The 20,941-nt window shown below is 32.2% G+C and overlaps 1 protein-coding gene across 2 annotated transcripts in view; it reads left to right on the top strand.

The window, feature by feature from the left end:
* LOC145295961 (ubiquitin C-terminal hydrolase PSMD14) overlaps positions 1–20,711 on the top strand; it is a 39,269-nt gene extending 18,558 nt beyond the window's left edge. For both annotated transcript variants that reach the window (XM_080141869.1, XM_080141868.1), the window contains exons 3-11: positions 1,731–1,805; positions 7,491–7,610; positions 8,923–8,993; positions 9,848–9,998; positions 11,656–11,763; positions 15,808–15,882; positions 16,756–16,881; positions 20,311–20,373; positions 20,513–20,711. In XM_080141869.1, coding sequence (XP_079997995.1) covers positions 1,731–1,805; positions 7,491–7,610; positions 8,923–8,993; positions 9,848–9,998; positions 11,656–11,763; positions 15,808–15,882; positions 16,756–16,881; positions 20,311–20,373; positions 20,513–20,611 — 888 coding nt within the window. In that variant the 3' untranslated portion in view covers positions 20,612–20,711. The remainder of the gene's footprint in view (positions 1–1,730; positions 1,806–7,490; positions 7,611–8,922; positions 8,994–9,847; positions 9,999–11,655; positions 11,764–15,807; positions 15,883–16,755; positions 16,882–20,310; positions 20,374–20,512) is intronic.
* The last annotated feature ends 230 nt before the right edge of the window (positions 20,712–20,941 follow it).

The raw sequence follows: 20,941 nt of genomic DNA, 5'->3' as shown, positions 1-20,941 counted from the left end.
GTGATGGATGGCTCTCGTCTGGGTGAGGCCCCGTGTTTTGACAAGCTTCTGGGTTTGACCTTTACTCCTGATCTGAAATGGAACACGTACATCAAGTCTGTTGCCAAGGTCGCAGGAAAGATGGTGGGATCCTTCTACCGCTCCAGAAGATATCTCACTACTGATGCAATTCTCTATCTATATAAAAGCCAAGTACGGCCAAGGATGGAATACTGTTGCCATATCTGGGCAGGAGCTGCCAAAAACAGCCTATCATGCCTTGACAGAGTACAAAATAGACTTCGTGGTTTAGTGGGGGATGCCCTTTTCTCTACCCTGCAACCCCTCTCCCACAGAAGAGACGTTGCGAGCCTATCCTTGTTTTATCGTTATTTTCATGGCAGGTGCTCGTCTGAACTCCGATCCCTGGTCCCCCCTCGCCAAACTTTCACGAAAAACACCCGTCTAGCTGAATCCACTGTGAAAAATTTCCCCCACTCTATATCTGTGCCTAAATCAAAACGCGGATTTCATGAGCAAAGCTTCTTTCTTAGAACTGCACGCCTGTGGAACTCTGTTCCGTCTGCCTGCTTCCCTCTGGCCTACAACTTGGATGTCTTCAAGTCTAATGTTAACAAATTCCTAATGAACCGCCCCCCTAATTAAACACTTCATAAAATCTCCTCACTAACGTGATGTACTTGCAATAACCCTTATCCCTGAGTGGCTTCCGGGCCTTGATAAGTGGTGATCACTGTGTAAAAAAAAAAAAAAAAAAAAAAAAAAAAAAATAGCATGGGTAGTTCAAACTAAATTTTAAAAAATAGCAAATTATTTTTTAAAAATTCAGATTGTAACCATGTAAAAACAAACAATTTGATAATAGGCAAAAATTTCATTTACTAATGTTTTTAACTTGGATTCTTTTGTGAAAGATAGCTTACAATCCTATATTAAGTCCACCATATTGATGAGCGACTTCTTTTTCTTTAAAATTCAGACTCTTTTTATATGCCTGGAGACATATGATCGTTCACATTAAATTTTAAAATAAATAAAATTGCTTGTCATCGAAAATAATAACCTAATCCAAACCAAAATATTTAAGCAGCAATTGTTAGTTATCTAATGAAACATGCCTAAAGAGAAAACATTAAATTTTGTTTGCATCTAAATTTTCTCAAAGTAACCCCCACTCCTTAAATGAGTTATAACAAATTGAAATTGAATAAAATTTCATAATATTTATCACGGCCCTCTGTAATTACGAAGGTCATGTATTTACCCATTTTCATACATTAAACTAGCTGGTTTGTGATACCTAATCCAAATTATCAATCCTCATCTATAATTTCTTAAACCTTATTTAGTTTCTGTCAAAAATGTTCAGATAAGAAGTATAAATTGCTTGTAGTATAAAATTATGTGCTCATCAGATTACATTTACATATAGATATTTCTTATTTCTTTTATCTCTTCCATACAGAAGATTTGATACAAGGTGTTTTAATGATAAACACTTTGACATACCTATTGTAGTTAGAAAAAAATCTTCCTGGTCTCTTGACATTTTCCACTTGCGAAAGTACCACAAACAGCAATAATTGACGCTGACTCTTACCTTTTGAGTTATCTTCTGTTTTTATATACACACACAAATGCAATGTTTACTATAGCTAAAGAGTCTATTAAGTAAAATCTATTTTGTGTTTAACTCGATCACATTGTTTTTTTGTTTTTTTTTCTGCTAGGGTACTACAACAAGTGATGCCTCCACAGTGGATACAGCAGAACAAGTTTACATTTCATCATTGGCACTTCTCAAGGTGAGTGAATATTTCAAAAAAGGCCGTATTTGGTTTGACTTTCAAAAGAGCATTTAGAAATATTTAAAAATATTTTTGGGTTATTCTATATTTTGCAATTTTTATTTCATTTTTGCTCTGTAAACAAAATTTGTATATATAATTCTTTGATGAATATTTTCAAAAATTAGATTTTTTTTTTTTCTTGTTTAAATTAAACATTTTTTTTTCCTAATGAAGGTAATTATAAATGCAAGACAATTTCTCTTGTATAAAAGAAAATTTTACATGTAAAACACTTATATTTAAAGTACAATTCTTAGTTTGTCTTCATATTAAACAACATAGACAGATCTCCTTTATTGTATATATATATTTTTATATATATATATATATATATATAGAGAGAGAGAGAGAGAGCGATTAAGCTACACAGATGCATCCACGTTTCATCTCCGTAGGGAATTATTAGGCTAAATATATATTTTCCTAAGTTATTACCTATCTTTACTTGTGTATTGAGCATTATTAAAGTAAATACTGAAAATCTGTGCATAATATATCTTTTTGTAATATTATATATGGATGCATGAAATAATAGGGAGAGAGGTACGGATGGAAACACAGGAGGGTCTTAGGTATTGTATATACTAAAATCCAAGATGTTTTTTGCTTCTATTTTTATTATATTAAAAAATAGGAAAAAAACAAAGCAGCAGACTTGGGGTTATGAATCTGAGTCTCAACCAACTTGAACAATTGGAACATTTGTTGAATCTTTTTAAATAGCACTCATAATATATTTTTGTTTCTCATGTTTCTAGATAAATTCTTCATGTGCGTAGGAACATTTTCCAGTCTGTCTTTCTATAAACGGACAGACACACAGTCGTTATCTTTTATTATAGAGATTTTAATAATTACACAACAAAATAATTGGCACATATAAATAATTAAAAATTCGATTAACACTACTGATATGAGGTTCAAAAGTAGGAGCAGGAGTTTCTTAGTTTTCAATTTCCTAAACAACTTCAATGCATGGATTTTACTAATTTATAATAAATGCAATTTTAGAACACATTACAAAGAAATCAATATGTTGTTGATTAAGAAAGAAAAAAGAAAATCAATATAGGTTAGTACTCAAGGAATTAGATAACTTATTTCATTAAATCGACCAATTCTATCTTTTTGAGATATAAGCAAAAGAATCTAGTATACTTATTCTGATTCATTTAGAGACTGATTCTATTTCAGTATAAATTTTTTTTTACATAAATTATTTAAAAAAAAAGTAGGATCTTGAAAGTTAATTTAATGATTTAATTATTACGATATTGTTTTGGGATATGAAATTATTAATTGAACCAAATTTTTATAAAAGTATAACTAATATAATTATTTTAAAATAAAGTTTTGATCTTCTGTGTATTAACAGTTTGGATATGAAAAATTTATAATCTTTTAATTTTGAATAAATTATCTTTTTATTTTTTCCGGCGATGAGGCATGCTACAAGATGCCAGGCATTGACCTGTTATCTCAGAGACTCTAATTGAGAGGTCTTTTAAGGATTCTAACCGTCCCTTTCAGATTTGGATCTCTCTTGCACTTGGTTTACCAGATATATTTGCAATTCGTTTGCATGAGTTTCGTTGCTCTTATGATTACGCGAGTGATAAATAGATTCCTAAGAATAAAATAAAACATGCATCAAGTGTGCTTGAAAGCCAAATCAACGTAATATTAGGTGCACTTGATGCATATTTTATTTAAATTAAATCAATGTTTCTTTATGGAACTCTCACCCTTGACGACATTCCTAAGATTTGAGTTTTTTTTCATGTTATACATAGCACCTAGAATCGAAAAAGAAATTTTGGAGCTATTAGAAAAATTTTTTTTACCTATTTTCCGATGTCAAAAAAGATTCTTTTCTTTTTTTTTTTTTTTACTCCAAACTTAAATTTTCCATTGCGGCACTTATGATAAATATCGATGTATTTTAAACTACCGACTAAAATCTATAGATCATCTCCTAACAAATGTATTTTTACATTTTTTTTTTTTTTAATGGTAATCCAAAAGAAAAAGAAAATAAATACCACAACTATATATCTAAATATTTCGAAAGAATTGGTAATTGCATTGTAATTGGTATAAATATTGAAATCGTCCCATCACTAATATTTAGTTATCTTCTTTTTAAGCTATGTTGAAACCAGCATAATTAGGGATACTGACTTAAACTAGGGTTACTACGCTTTCGTTGTCCCATATCACTGTCAGGTTTGACAGCTGTTTTCTATATAGCTATAGGAATTTCATTAAATGAGGATTTAAGAAGGTTAAAATTAGTTTAAATGACTTTCTATAGCTTTCATATTTCAAAAAGCCACAGAGTAAGTAATTCTTTTTTTATTCAGCTATTAATAAAAAATTAAAATGACTCATTTGTTTACATTAGGAATAAATAGAAATGCGTTATAGTGGATTCTTTAAAATAGAATTTTGACATTTTTTTTTTTTTTGTACTTCATGTTATTGCATTTTTTATTTCAATAAATGTTTAATAATAATAAAAAATAACGCTTTAAATAATTTTGGAATGGCAAGAAATACACATGAGAAGTTGTCACACAATTTTATTTAGAGATGATTCATGTTTGTGCCTATTTATTTTCCTCCTCATGAGGGTACAGTTAGACACAATTGTGGGGAAAATCCAGCTCCCCAAAAGAACATTTTATAAAAATAAAATTGCTTTAATCTACAAGGATTTCTCATTCACAGATTAAGGACAGAAAATTGAAATGTATTAAAACAAATACAACACTTTGCTCATTTGTTGCTTATATAATTTCATATAACCATTGCTGCTTAATTATTATTATAGTCTAATTATGAGAGAAATACCAACTTTTCATTATGTAATTAACTTGGAACTTATTTTATTAAGTTTGGGTAAATCTTGGATACTTTATAGTAATCTTCATGCTAAAATGTATCATTTTCCCAATATCTTATTTATATATGGATTCAGGAATTGAATTTTAAAAATAAATCTAAATATTTTAAAATTAATTTAAATTTTTGGCATAAGAGGTGTAACTTTTTTTTTTTTATAAAGGAGTCACCACTTATCAAGGCCCAGAAAAATAATAAATATATAAGGGTTAATGAGTGTACAGTAGTCGATGAAAAAAAATATTGTAGTAATCGTTAATAGTGGAAAATTGGTTAATTGGCCAGATCCAGAAGCTTGTCAAAACATGGAGCCCCTCCCCTCCAGATGAGAACGATTCATTTCAATTGATGCTAGACAGGAATCAGAGCATTGGTGATGTAAAGATAGAAGCTTGGTTTTAGATACATTAAAATTAACCAACCTCTTTCTCTGTTGCACCATGTATTCAAGATCAGAGAAGAAAGAATCCGAGAACTTTGTCATTTACAGCCTTAGAAGTGTTTTTTTTTTTTTTTTTTTTTTTTTTTATTACATTTTCACCCCAAACAAGGCACATTGCCACTTTGGTGTAGGGGGCTACTATCAGGGGAAACATCTACTGGGGTACTATGTAGGGATTAGGGCAGCGAGATGTTGGTTCACGTTGCACTTGAACTTATGCATGTCAGTACAGTTGGGGAAACAGTGACCCGGAATGGAATTCCAAAGTCTAGCAGTTCTGGGGAAGAAACTACTGGAGTAGAAGGATCTTTTACATCTAGGGATCTCTACAGTGTGGGGGTGGGATTTTGCAGCTTGTCGGGTCTGTCGAGGGTGTTCACGTCGTGGGGGCACAAGTGCTTGCAGTTCTTCAGAGCATTCACCATTATAATACTTGTAGAACAGGCAGAGGGATGCAACGTTTCGACGATGGGACAGAGGCTGAAGTTTTGATGCCAGTTTAGGGCCTATCAGATTTGCGACTCTCTTTTGGACCCTGTCAAGGAGCGAGAGACAAGTAGCCGATGCACCGGCCCAAATATGACAGCAATACTCCATACATGGGCGAATAGTGGCCTTATAGAGGTACAGGATACTTTCGGGTGTTAAAAGTTTTCTAGCACGGTAGAGAGAGCCCACCTTCCTTGCAGCGGCCCTGGCAATGCCCTCGATGTAACTGTTCCAACTCATGTTTCCAGTGAACGTTAGGCCAAGGAGCTTGAGAGACGTACTCTCAGATAAAGAGTCGTTGGCCATTGCTATAGGTGGTAGAGAAGGTTTCTTGTAATTATTGAATGAAACCAGTTTTGTCTTGGTGGCATTGAACGTTACCATCCATTTTTGTCCCCATTCCACTACTGATTGGAGGTCATCCTCTAGTGTTTCTGCCATTTCTTTAGATATATGTTCGTTTGTTTTCCTGTCGTGCCTGCTATAGAGTGTGGTGTCATCAGCATATATCCCCATCTCAGAGGCAATCTTGTCGGGGAGGTCATTTATGAATATCAGGAACAGCAGAGGTCCCAGGATAGATCCCTGGGGCACTCCCGCATTTATATCATATTGTTTAGATGTACGACCGTCGAGGACAACCTGGATTTTTCTCTTATCTAAGAAGGATTTAATTACGTTAAGTATTCTACCAGTGATACCGTAAGATCTAATCTTCCTGAGGAGACCCTCATGCCACACCCTGTCAAAAGCCTTAGATATATCTAGAGCTACCGCTCGTCCCTCTCCCGCTTTGTCCAGTGAATGGTATATGCGTTCAGAGATTACAGTGAGGATGTCTGCCGTGGAACGGGCTTGTCTAAATCCATATTGACGGTCGGTCAGAAGTTTAGCATCTGTAAGGTGCTGGACTAGAGCATGGTTAATTAAGGTCTCAAATATTTTGGCAAAAAGTGGGAGGAGGCTAATAGGGCGATAATTTAATGGGTCAGTTCTTTCGCCAGAATTCTTGAATACTGGTACTACAGAAGCAGTTTTCCAACAGCTCGGAAAGCAAGATTCATTAAGGCATTTGTTGTAGAGTTTGGAGAGAACTGGAGCTACTTCGGCTGAGCACTTTTTTAATAGCACAGCTGGGATGAGGTCGGGTCCACATGCTTTGGAAGTGTCAAGGTTTTTTATGATAACATGCACCTGAGCAGGGGTGATTTTCAGGTCGTCTAGCGTGGCGTCTGTCCGCATAGGAAATTGAGGTAGGGGGTGGTTTAGAGGGTCCAGTGTGGAGTTTGAGGCAAACCGACTGGCAAGCATGTTAGCCTTCTCGGTTGCTGAGCAAAGAACCTCGTGATTGTTGGTTAATGGGGGAATTGTTGATTGCCCATTATTTACTACACTGTTGTAGATTTTCCAGAAGTCACGAGTTCCTAGTTTTTGTGCTTCGATGCGTTTTTTCGTTTTTGTTGCCGTAGATTGTAGTGTCATCAGCAGAAATGTCTACGAATGATCTTAGGATGTGATTTGGGAGATCATTGATGTAGATCAGGAAGAGAGTTGTGCCCAGGATGGACCCCTGAGGGACTCCAGCATTAATACTGTGAGCTTCTGATTTCTGCCCATCAACTACTATTATGAACTTTTTAAAGAGAAATGATTTAATAATTGAGAAGACAAGATCTTATGGTAATTTGAGTTTTTTAATTTTTTATCAAAAACAAAAATGTTTAGAAATTGTTAACATGAAAAATATTGATTGGAGCAATCTTTGTTAGAAAGAAATTATTTTTTGTATTCTCTTCTTTTTACAGATGCTGAAGCATGGTCGTGCTGGTGTCCCAATGGAAGTCATGGGTCTCATGTTAGGAGAATTTGTTGATGATTATACCGTCAGAGTTATTGATGTATTTGCTATGCCACAATCAGGAACTGTAAGTTATTCACATTATATTCAGTTATAATGTAAATGTTTTACTTTTTATTTGTGAAGCAAATTATTTAAGATTTACAACAGTGCCACCATTTTTTGTCCGAAGAAAAGCATGTTCAAAATTCCCATCTGACACCTTATATGCAGTAAGAAAAAAAACGAACTGGGTAGTTATCTACCCTTTGATCATTTTTATTTCTTGTTTTTGCTGAAGATGGTTTTAAATGTATGTTTTAGGGTGTTATCCAAAATTCTACATAATAAATAAAAACAAAGATACAGAAAAATCTTTATGATGTACGTACTGTTTACTGAACGAAAATATTATATTCCAAAAATCATGAAAATTGATCAAGTAGTTTTTCTTTTTATATAAAAAATCACTTTTTTTGGTCCATCTATTTATCGGAGAAGGACCCATGTTTTCAGTGGTGTCCATTAGGTTTTCCTGAAATTTTGCCACAAATTGTATTTCAATAAATATATGTGCACAATAAAAAAATCTTTTGCGAAAATTCTCGTTGCGTCCCTAAAGGTTCAAAAGAGATCAAAAATGCTCCAAAATAGCCAAAAATGACACGTTTTGCCCCATAACTTTTGATTCATTAGATTTTTCTGAAACTTGGCCAAAATGTGGAGCCAATTGTTTTTAATATAAATCCAGTATGGGTGACCCTGGCAAAATTCTGGTTCGTGCCTCCCGGGAACTTTCAGTGCTAAAAATGCCCCTTTTTGTGGCTCTTTTTTCATAGTTTTCAACAAGAACTTTGTTTGACTATATAGTGGTTTTTCATGGTGGTTTGGAGTTCTTTTTTCATATTACTCAAAAACTTGATATGTATGTCTATATAGTGGTTTTCCATGGTGGTAAATTCATATATACATGTGTTAAGGACTGAAACTGCACTGTTTGTCCATTTTCACTGGGATTCAGCATTCCCAGGAGCTCAAAAGGAGTCACAAATGTCCCAAAATTGCAAAAAATGACACGTTTTATCCCATAACTTTTGCCCCATCCATTAGATTTTTCCGAAACTTGACCAAAATGTGAAGGCAACGTTGGCCCTTCACACTTCTTACATTCATCATTTCTTTGCTATGTTTTGTGGCGTCATCTCACATGCAGCACTAGAGGAGGACCATGCACACACGGCTTGTTTTGTAAAAGGTTTTTTTTTGTCCACTTGGATAATGTTTAGTTGACAAATTCATGTGTCTTAGCTCTTAATTTTTTATAAAACTTCATATCTACTGTTTTTTTTGTTTTTTTTTTGTGTTTTTATGACCCCATTTTTGTTGTTGTTCATTTGTAGGGTGTGAGTGTAGAAGCAGTTGATCCGGTATTTCAAGCAAAAATGTTGGACATGTTGAAACAAACCGGAAGGTAAACGTGCAATTTGATTTTTAATTTCTTTTCAATTCATACACACACACTTTTGCGTCGTTATCTTTAACAAGTTGTACCCATTGTCACTTTTTTTTTTGTTTTACTTTTTTATTTTTAATAGGATTTTTTAAATTAAATTCAATTATTACACTATTGTTTGATCAATAAATTATTAATTAAATCAAATTGTTATAAAATCATAATTTATTTTCTTATGCTAATATTGTTTAAATCTCTCTATATAAAATTACTTCCAAAACTTGCAATCTTTTAATACATGATGATTTGCTAATGATAATTTTAAAGCCAGAAATGACCTTCAGTTCATAGTTTAAATGCTTCCAAATTCCTTTCAAGTTTCAAAAGATTATAAAGTATTTTTTTAACTATTAAAATAATGGCTGACTTGTTTACAAATAAATGGAAATGAATTCTGGTGTATTTGATTTCTTGAACTTTTTAAGTAGGATTTGGAAATTTAATCATATTTAAACTTATTTCATTTTAGATTTCAAGAAATAATTAACAGTAAATAAAAAAAAAAAAGATTCATATAGACTAGAAAAACTTACACATGAGAAATAGTCACACAATTTTATTAATATAAAGATAACTGAATAAGCAAAATAAATCACTGAGTTTCATCCAAAAGAAAAAAAATCTATTTTTACATTTTCTTTATAATTTTGCACATCTTTATAATAAACACAATTTGATTTGTGATTGATTCATCTCTAAGTTTAATTTTATTAGATGAATGTTTGCTTTCTTGTTGCTATCTTATTTTCTCAAATTATTCATAAGAGCTAATATTTGTAAAAAACAAAACAAAACAAACTTGTCTTTTCTAGACCTGAAATGGTTGTTGGTTGGTACCATTCGCATCCGGGTTTCGGCTGTTGGTTATCTGGCGTTGATATCAATACTCAACAGAGTTTTGAAGCTCTTTCAGAAAGGGCAGTTGCAGTTGTTGTTGATCCAATTCAGAGTGTGAAAGGAAAGGTTAGTTGACACATTTTTTTTCTTTTTGTGTTTTTTTTTTTTTTTTTTTTTGCCTTGAGGGTCACCTCTTATCAAGGTCTGCAGGCCACTCAGGGATAAGGGTTAATGAATGTAAGTGTTGATTTTTCAGTAATTATCTAATAAGAGGTGTGCATTTCAAGCTAGCAGAATAATCTTATCAGGAATTGTATCTTATATATATATATCTATATAAATCAATTTTATATCCCTTTTACAAAAATTAAAATCAAAACATGTATTCTATTGAACCTAACATCCATATTCCAATTTTTATCAAAATTTTAATTCCAGAAAATTGTGTAAAATTTGCAGCTTGAGCCTAAGTGATCTTAAGCAGAAATCCAAATTCAAGGAATCTTGTTTAATTTGTATTGAATGACTATAGATCAAATATTGTGAAAATCAGAAATACTTGAATTTTTGAATAGAAGATTATGTCCATATTATGTCGCCTAGAACATTTTAGAATATTTCAAAACACCTGATATGTTGGAACTCTTTCTTGTTGTCATTTCATATATATGGTTAAAAAGTCATCAAATTCAGACGTATCTGAATTTTCACAAAAGCCTCCGCTTTTTTTTTTTACATAAAACTAAATTAAACTAAACTCTCACCCATATTATTCATCCTTACACTTTGCAGCTGTATTCCAAAATTTAGAGTTTACTCCATGCGAACATAAACATATATGCACACCAATTTTTTATATATATAATATATAAACAGCTGTCGGTCGGTCGGTCGGTCTGTCTGTCTCCATATTTTCAAACTCTGTCTTCTCTGAAATTAAAAATTGCAGAGCGGAGCGAGGGGTCTTAAATGATTGGATTTTTTACGGACCATTCTTTTATGGGTCTTTAGCCAATTAAAATTGTTTTTAAAGGGTCAAAAATGGGTCAAAATTGAAAAAAATTGTTAAACATTTTGTACATTCATCTTAGTTTTTTAATTTTTAATTGGTTTATATGCGTGTTACGTTGGTACGATGGTAATCACCAGCTTTGAATGCTACAGTTTCAGTTTCAATTCTAGCTGATGGCATCTAAATACTTTTTTTAATAAAATATGCATCAGGCGTGCTTAAAAGCCAAATCACAACACAATAAACAAAAATATTGTGATTTGGCTTTCAAACGCACCTGATGTGTATTTTATTTTGTTCAAATTAAATCAACGCCTCTATAACGGAACTCACACCCCTGACTTATTTTTTTAACTTTTGAAATCACAACTCTATGATAATGTATATGAAATCTGAACAGATTAAAATATCATATTTTAACATATTTTATGCCCAGACAAAACTGCCCCCCTTCCCTCTGCAAATATATATATATATATATATATATATACACACACATAGTTATGAAAGGTATATTTTGAACTTGAACTTTGATATATTGCACATTTTAATGAAGTTTTATAATATTTACTTTGTTTATAGAAAAAACAAATCTTTGTACAATATTTATTTATTTTCAGTTTATCAAAAATGTTTAAATCTAAAAAGTGTTGAAAAGAAAAAGAAATGTTATTATTTGATTAAAATATATTTGATTAAACTATATTTGATCAACTAATTTTTTTTTACTTAAAAAACAAAACAAAAATCAAAAACTGTTTTTCATTTCAGGTTGTCATTGATGCTTTCCGCTTGATTAACCCTAACATGATGGTCCTTGGTCAAGAACCAAGGCAAACTACTTCAAATCTTGGCCATCTTCATAAACCTTCCATTCAGGTCAGTTACTTTTAATATTTTCCATTGAAATAATTTATACCACACATAAAAGTTTGTTAAATTCTTTTATATTATTTTCTTAAATTTATAGACATTACATTTGTCTGAATTTCTTGTTTGAATTTTTAAATAAATTTTGTATTCTTTGAAATGAAGCCAATTTAATTTTGTTTGCCTCAGACATGTAGTTACTCAGATATTTATATCTCAAATGATGTCAATCTTTTATTTACATTCTGGATAATATTTTTATTATTTTTTTTCTTGATTCTTATCCAGAAGTACCTCTATATTAAAAAGAAAAATAAAGAAAAATCTGTATGATGTACATACCTGTTACAAAACAAAAATATCACATTCCAAAAATCACATAAATTAATCAAATAGTTTATTTTTAAATAAGAAAATGAAATTTTATGATTATCGAGGTGACTGTCTTTCCTGGCAAAAAAATCTCAAAATCAAGAGATAATTCAGCACTTCAAAACTTGCAAGATTTATGTTGTAATGCCTACAAATTCTCATTAAAATGCTTAAAAATGATTTTATAAAAATAAAACTACTTGATCAATTTATATAAGTTTAGAATATGATATTTTCTTGTTGAATATACAATTTTCCCACTAAGTTTTAAGTCGTTTTGTACTATGTCAAGATGGGAAAGGACTCCAACTTTGGATACATTTGACTCTTATACGAGTAAAGGATTGCATCAGAAGTGAGCTACTTTCTGGAGCAGTAGAATGATCCAACCAGTTGATCTTACAATATGAAATCTCTGTTGCTTGTCACTAAGTAGATTGTTTTGCTGAGATGGTTGACAACTTCTTGATTTATGACAGATTCAAACAACTTGCTCGTTACTCGGTCTATGACAACAGCATATTCTTTTCATTGTTTTGACTCTTGAGTATATATCCGACACAGTTAATCAACTGAGAACTACATCACTCTATATAAAAGCATATAAGATATCAACGGATACACACTCGAGAGTTAAAATAATGAAAAGAATATGCTGTTGTCCTAGCCCTACTCATTACGCACAGGAGACTGATTGGTCCGTACTAAGATGCAGAAAACTAATCTCAGTACTTGTGATTACTGAGCAAAAGTTTGCTCAAAAGTTTTCCAAGGTGATCGGAAGCATTTTTCTTTTAAGCTATGATTCAACAGTTTTGTAAGAATAGGAGTTGTAGTTGCAGCTTCTTTACGATTGGAATATTGTCATGGCCTGTTGTCTTTTTTTTTTGTTGTCTTATCAAGGCCCGGAAGCCACTCAGGGATAAGGGGATGCTGGTATCTCTGTTCTTGATATGTTTGGCATCATTGTGGATAGATATGCGAATGTCGCTTAGTGTTCTCCATCTTTGTTCAGGGTTGCAAACGGTGGAATTTGATGTAAAGATTTTTGCAAAATGTTTGGTTTTATCAGATGCTGAAGAAATTACCATTAGTCCATTGATGATGGTAACAATAGAAGTCCTACATCTGTTCAGGATCCTGTTTGTTATTCGCCAGAATAGTTGGTTAGGTATAAGACTCTTATGTTTTTTATAACTTTTTTGTAGTCATTGCAAGCATTCCTAATGACGACTTTTGTTTCAAAGCATCTATTTATTTGAAATCAAGTGATTATTGTGAACAGTGGCAGTGACACATTTAAAGATCTACCAACGCTAGCTGTTTAGTTTTTGTTCTAATTTTCAGAGTGTGTGAAATTCAGTATCAGCAATTAACCAATCAATTATATCTGATGTGAAATTAGACACATTCTTTTCAGAAATGGAGTGCAGAGAAATGTTTTACATTAAAGATCAAGTATTGATACATTTTGCGAGTAGGTTTGTGTCAGATTATAAGCAAGAGTAAAATCATGACAAAATCTTCCTTCATCATAAGTCTTGTTTAAGTGGGCTAGCCATTCAACATTGCGAACATTAAAGTCATCATAGAGATCAATGCTAGTAGAAAGGTAAACATCGATTTTCTCAGAGATAGTAACTTTGTCATTATGCAAATGATAGAGAGCAAAGATGAATATAGTGCTACACAGAAATGCATATACAGCAATTTAGGGTCTTCTTTAGATATGTCTCTACCACATGGAAAGCCATTTCCAAGGACGATAGAAATACCATACCTATGGCAATCATGAGTGTTTGGTTTTGATATCATATTTGAGTAGCCTTTAATCATAAAATCATCAGTAGAAGCTGATGCACTAATACCAGTGTCACACTGAAAGAATAAATCCGTTTTGGTCTCTTGTAAGGCGATTTCAACTCATGGAAGGTTGAAACACAGATTCCTAATGTTGAAAAAGGAGACATGATAGTAAGGATCCATGTTAGAAGTTGAAGAACGCAGTTTAAGTTTTTTTTTTTGAACATATTGGAATTTATAAAATTTGTTCTGGTTTATGGACTATCAGGCGGACAATGTCAACCTAGATAAAACAATTTACCTCGAGCATTGTTATCAGTGACATGGCAAGAAAAAATGGAGGAAAGAAAATTTACTTAAGTCATCTCCATCTATGACTAACACTAACCGACAACCAACTCAAGAAACATTTTTTTCCCCTTTTGTCAAAGGACTAAATGATAATGGGGAAGTGAGAGCTATGGGGCTGTCGAAAGTGCATCTACAGATGCATTTTTTACTCTCTATCAGTTTGCGTGTAGTAAAGATGGTAGTTTTTGTTTTTGTATAACACGCACAACATTCACTCTTTCTATGAGATGTGATGTAGAGTACAGGTTTTACGTAAGAGTTTTCTTCGTTGAGATGGATGACCTAACAAAATATTTTAGTAGAGTATTATGCCAGGCATTTCTATGCCCTTGTATAGAGTAAGTAAAAAATGATCAAGTTTCTGCTTAGAATCAGCTTTGATGTTTCTTCTAGAAAAAGTTGAAGATTAGTTTCTACTCATATAATCTTAGAAATTTAAAATCAAATTCTTTCTACTCCCACTCCCCAAATACTGACATGTTGTTTACAGCAAAAGTTGGGGAGAAAAAAAAAAGAATGTCAAAACATGTCTCTGAAGATAGAGAAAGAAAGAAAGGTCATAGTTACCTTGAATTCTTCTGTCAATTAACTAATTAGGTCAATTTTTTTATTTATTACTTTTTCACTCCAAACAAGGCACAGTACCACTTAGACGTAAGTGGCTACTATTTAGGAGAAAATCTGTAGAGATACTATTTAGGGAGTTAAGCAGCAAAATGTATATTCAGATTACACTTGAATTTCTGCATGTCAGTTCAGTCAGGGAAGCAGGGACCTGGGAGGGAATTCCAAAGTCAAACAGTTTGAGAGAAGAAACTACTTGAGTAGAAGGCTGTCATGCATCTAGTGATCTCTACAGTGCAGGAGTGGGATTTTGGTGTTTGTCGGGTGAGTCAGGGTATTTACATCAAGAGGGTACAAGAACTTGGAGTTCATTAGAGCACTTTCCATTAAAATACTTGTAAAATAGGTGCAGATGCAACATTTCATTGATAGGACAGAGGTTGAAGTTTGGTTAACAGTGCGGGACCTTTTAGGTTGGTGACTCCTTTCTGAATCTTGTCTAGAAATGAAAGACTAGTAGCAGATGTACCAGCCCAAATGTGGCAGCAATACTTCATGCATGGGTGAAGTACAGGATATTCTCAGGTGTAACTTTTTAGCACTGTGGTTGAAAGGGGAATTAAGAGCGATTCAATGTGAATTTGCTGCTTCTTCAAATGCATTTGATATGTTTGGTTAAAATATTTGGTTATTTGGAGTAGGGTGAATTTTGTTTATGCTATTATATCTATATTAAAGAATATTGAATTTTCTGATAAAATGTAGCTTGATTATTTATAAATATTGATCATCTTCAAACCCGTATCTAATTCAGCTAAGTATGACTAGTAAATATGTGAGTGTTTACAACTGTATTTCACTTATATAAGAAAACAATGGAACAAACGTTGATTTTATTTATTTTGATAAATGTATTTACCTTTTCTTTCTTTTTTTTTCTTTCTTTTTTTTTTTTTTCTTTAGGCTCTTATCCATGGCCTGAACAGACATTATTATTCAATAGCCATCAATTACCGTAAAAATGAATTGGAACAAAAGGTAAGTTAATTGCATCTATATACTATTAAAACTATAAAAACATAATGAATGGGGATGTATTAATGCCTTACAGAAGATGATGTTAAAAAAATGTGTGTGTAGTGCATAAATGACAGAAAGAAGTGGAAGAAATAAGGATACTCAGTTGAATTGATGTAAACATTTTATTTCCAAGGGGGGGGGGCAACACAGGATGACATCATTCTTAGTCTGATATTACTTAAGTTTATGTGTTTCAATTATCATGGATAGAAGTAATATATCTCTATTGTTATTTGCTCAGATTCAAAGTCATCCTTCTGTTAGCACCTGCCAGCATCAGTCTCCACTCGTTCTGTGGGCACGCAAAAACTCACCTAAGAGGTAAAACGAAGATTACTCTTGTTGAAACAAAAGGAGTTAGCCTCCCTTGATCGTAGTTCTGTCATCTTAGTTATTTTGTCATTGTTCACACTTTATCTGCAGATGAATGTCTTTAGTGGTGGGAGGAGGAGCGAATAATGTAAAATACAAGAAACTAATAAGAGAAGTTGTGAAAGAAATGAAATATAAATAATTGAAAGAGGAGAGAGTATTCTGAAATACATTGACATTGTGGAAATTGAAAATGTTTGGTTTATAGATTCGTTTACTATTTTTTAAAACATTAATAGTTTTTTTTTATTTTTTATCTATCTTTCTAATATACAACATTCCAATGTTGGCCAATTGGATTGTGAGTCATCTTGTATTATATAATAAAATCTTTCATGTATCTTTCCTTTAAAAATTATGTTTTTACAATTGTATTCTTTTTTTTTTTTTTTTTTTTTTAATTAATATTTGTCTTTCAATCATTAGATATATAAATTTATTTTCATTTCTTTCTTTTAGATGTTACTAAATTTGCACAAAAAGAGTTGGGTTGATGGACTCACATTACAAGATTATGGTGATCATTGCAAACTTAATGAAGAGATTGTTAAAGAAATGTTGGATTTGGCTAAGAATTATCACAAGGTGAGTTTTATTAAAAGAGTTATTTACTTTAATTTCTTTTCAATCGTCAGTGTTCTTACAAATAAATTTATTTACTTATGGACCTTCTTTTCATAAAAAATGCTTGTTTTTTTAAAAAAAAAAATGCTTGTTTTTTGTTTTGGAAGCACAAAATAATCATAAATCTTGATTTTCGTGTCTTTAAAACCTTAATTCAAACAGAAATGAATTTTTGGAGCCTTTATTAGATTAGAAAATAATTAAGTTTAACAATAAAACTCAAGTATTATGATTATTTTGTGTTAAAATAGTAATTTTCTCATGCAAAATTACTTTTTTTTTTCATTAATATTTTTTAAATATTTTTTTGAATTATCTGATCAGATATTGACTGGTTTATAAAATAAAAATAAAAATAATAACACTGGTAAATATCAAATTTGTTGCAATTCTGAATTTTTGAGATGAGATGTAAATGCTTATGTTATGTTGATTAATCGGATTATTATTCTCATCTTGGGTATTATTAGCAACGTTTCGGTTGCTGCATCTTGCGACCTTCTTCGGGTGTTGAGAACATGCTTCTTTTCCTACTAAGGAAAAAGAGGGTTGGTTCTGCATTACAAGAATTCAAACCGTTTTCTTTTTTTTTTTTTGGGGGGGGGGTCGCACTGATCAGAGCTTCATGACATCCGTATACTGAAAGCCAACCTTTACAGTTCAATACCTTAACTTTAACTCGCACCACCCACGGGTTATGAAGAAAGGTATAGTCCAATACCTACATCAGGCGAGGATAATATGTAATAACAACACTACATATCAGGAAGAGATAGCCAGTCTAAGAACAACCCTTCATCAAAACAACTACCCAGAGAGCATGACATCAGCTCCAGAAAATACAGATGAAACACCCAGAGACACCACCTAAAAACACACTATGGTCTGCACACCATACTCAAAATGCCTATCTGAAAAAAATTTTAAAAAATATACAGTCAATACGATATTAGGACAGTGTTTAAGAGCAACTCAACACTCTGAAAATACCTGATGCATATAAAACCCCAGTCTGAAAAACTTGTGACAGAAAACTGCCGGCCCCTCAAAGTGAGACTAGAAGAACACCGAAAAGTTGTCACGTGGAGAAACGGAAAAATCGGCCCTAGCTGAACATGTGTGGAGGAAAGGGAGTAACCATTCCCTAATGTGGGATGATGTCAAAATACTGGATACAGAAGAAAGATGGCGGATCAGAAAACTCAAAGAGGAAGCACATATGATAGATGATAATAATACCATTAGTCATCCCAGCATAGACCTAAGTTACATTTGGATGCCTCTTATTACAAAATCACAGAAAAAGAAACCCTTATATATATGCCGATCCCAAGGGAGGTAACTTCACAATAGCAAAAAATTCTTTTTTTCTTAGAGTTGTCCCCCTTACATCGTGTTTAAAAAAAAAAAAAAAAACGAATACGTAAGGATTCTGTTTCTTAAAACACTTTTTTTTTTCACTTAACAATTAGTATAGATATCCCGAAAAATTGAGCCATAGAAAAACTTTTAACAAATATCTTAGTGACCCCTGATGACTGAATCTTCTTTCTGATCTATGGACCCACTCTCAAACAAACGGTTTGAATTCTTGTAATGCAGAGCCAACCCTCTTTTTCCTTAGTAGAAAAAGAAGCCTGTTCTCAACACCCAAAGAAGATCGTAGGTTGCAGCGACCGAAACGTTATGCTAATGACACTCAAGATGAGAATAATTGTCCGATTAATCAACATAACACAAGCAAGAATATTGTTTGTCTGCGTTTTTTAACTTGATTTAGAACAAATCTGTTGCACTAAATCGAAAAATCAGTTTTGCTCAATCAGGTCAAGTTTTTAACCGATGGTCACATGTTTTTTATGTTTTGCTTCACATGTATGCATGTGTAAAACAGAAGATGTTGGTGGGGATAAAATGCCATGTTTAATAATTGTTTTGATTGGAAATGATTATTTTAATGACAAGAAGTATTCAGATCCGATAGTTTTGGGTGATTATGAAGTCATAAAACTGAGAAATCTTCCAAAAATTTGTGCTCAGTATACATGAAGAAAGATTGGCCTGTGCGAGAAGAATTGGTGCCTTGCAAAGAAAGGAACGTCATTAACAACTTTCTGGTGGACAGACACAATACTCTTCCCATCGCTAAATCCCATTGGCTTAATCAAGTAATTCACCAAGGCTCTGGTAAAGGATGGTGACTGCTTCACTTAGTAGTGTCGGATTTTCCAGGATTGATCATGAAGAAGTTAAAAGCTGTCATTTGTAATGTTCCTCTGTTCTGGCAGCTCATCAGAGATATAGGGTTTGAAAACTCCATGTATAAAATAAAACTGGAAACATAGAAAGCATTTGTTCTGGTAGGAAGACACTTTCTTGGCAACAATAAGACACTATGCAAAACTTGTCAACAAAATGCTGACTGCTTTGAGAAATCTGGGCTGCAACTTAAGAGCAAAAATTCATTACCTATTTTTCATATGGCATATGGATCGATTTCCTGAGTTCCATGAGTGACGAGCAAGGGGAGAGATTTCATCAGGAACCGAAAGAGATGGAGTCCAGGTATTATCCTCACTGGAACGCAGTCATGATGGCTACTATTGGAACTTGAAGAGAGACCTCTCTCTGCTGCTGAGCATTGCAAGAGTTCAAAGAAACAGAAGTTCACACTGAAATTTGAACAATGGTAAAGCAACATGCAATTTACGTGTCTGAGTATTGTGTCTGTCCACCAGAAAGTTGTTGATGACGTTCCTTTCAATGCCTACCATTCAGTTTACAATAATCGATGTTTCTATTAGGTAATCAATATGTTGGCAAAACATTTTTTCTCTTAAGAATGTGTTTAGGATGATATGTGTTGACAAAGATTAGTTGATGCCACAAAAATGTAATCGATTTTGTCACAAGATCTGATGTATTCAAATCAACTTAATACAAAACCCTGACTTGAAAAGAAACAGATGACATTTCCTGGTTCAGCAGTGCAAAAATACCCCAAGTCAGTTGTAGAAATCTAAAGAACCTTCAAAAAGTAAAAAAAGTGTTGCTCAGTGAATTAATTCTAAATATTTAATTAAAAAGAAAAAAATATAATAATTTAACTTTCAAAATCTAAAAAAAAAAAAAATGATTTAGTAAAAATGAGCAAAAAAATGATAGTTAAAAATGTCAAATAAATTTTATTTCAAAACTTTTTTTAATTCTTTGAGTTATCTTGAAAAAATAAAATATTTTCTTTTTAAAAAAAATTAAGAGAAAACAAAACTAAACTTTGTCCCTTTCATTTTTTTATTAGCTATTTTTTTCTTCTATTCTATTCAACATAAACTGAAAGTTTAAACAGATTAGTTAATTTTGGAATACTTTATTTTTTCTTTTCCTTAGGCATTAGAAGAAGAAGAATCGATGACACCAGAGCAGTTAGCAATTAAAAATGTTGGAAAACAGGTAAAATTTCACATTTCTTTCAGGACTTTTATAAATTATTGTATTTCATGTTTACATAGTTTTTATTTTCTCTATCAATAATTGAATTTTAGACAATCATGTTGTTTATATTTCATATTTATTTTCATTTGTATTTTAGGATCCCAAACGTCATCTCGAAGAACATGTTGATGTATTGATGACCAAGAATATCATCCAGTGCTTAGGAGCCATGTTGCATACAGTTGTCTTCAAATAAGCTTCATAATCTTACATCTTACATTTTACTTTGTTAATGATTTTTTTTTATGCTTTTCAAAAGAAAATAAGACTAACTGTAAATAAAAATGATTAAAATATTTTCCACTTTATTTTTTTTTAAATTTAGATCACAAATGTTTGCTCACATATTTTATTAGATTTTGAATAACTGAATATCAAAACGGTTTTCTATTAGAGTAAATTATTTTTCACCTTTTATTCTTGTAGTAGTCACAAATAGCTTTACCACAAAGAAACAAAGGATCTGTTCTTTCTACCACTCATTCATGGAAAGGAGAAAAAAAAAGAAAACGTAGGAAGGATATCT

This window comes from Euprymna scolopes, chromosome 16, assembly GCF_053919585.1.
Source record: "Euprymna scolopes isolate OS-2025 chromosome 16, ASM5391958v1, whole genome shotgun sequence".
NCBI lineage: Eukaryota > Metazoa > Mollusca > Cephalopoda > Sepiida > Sepiolidae > Euprymna > Euprymna scolopes.
Note: the sequence above shows the minus strand (reverse complement) of the source record. Positions and strands in the feature narration are given on the sequence as shown.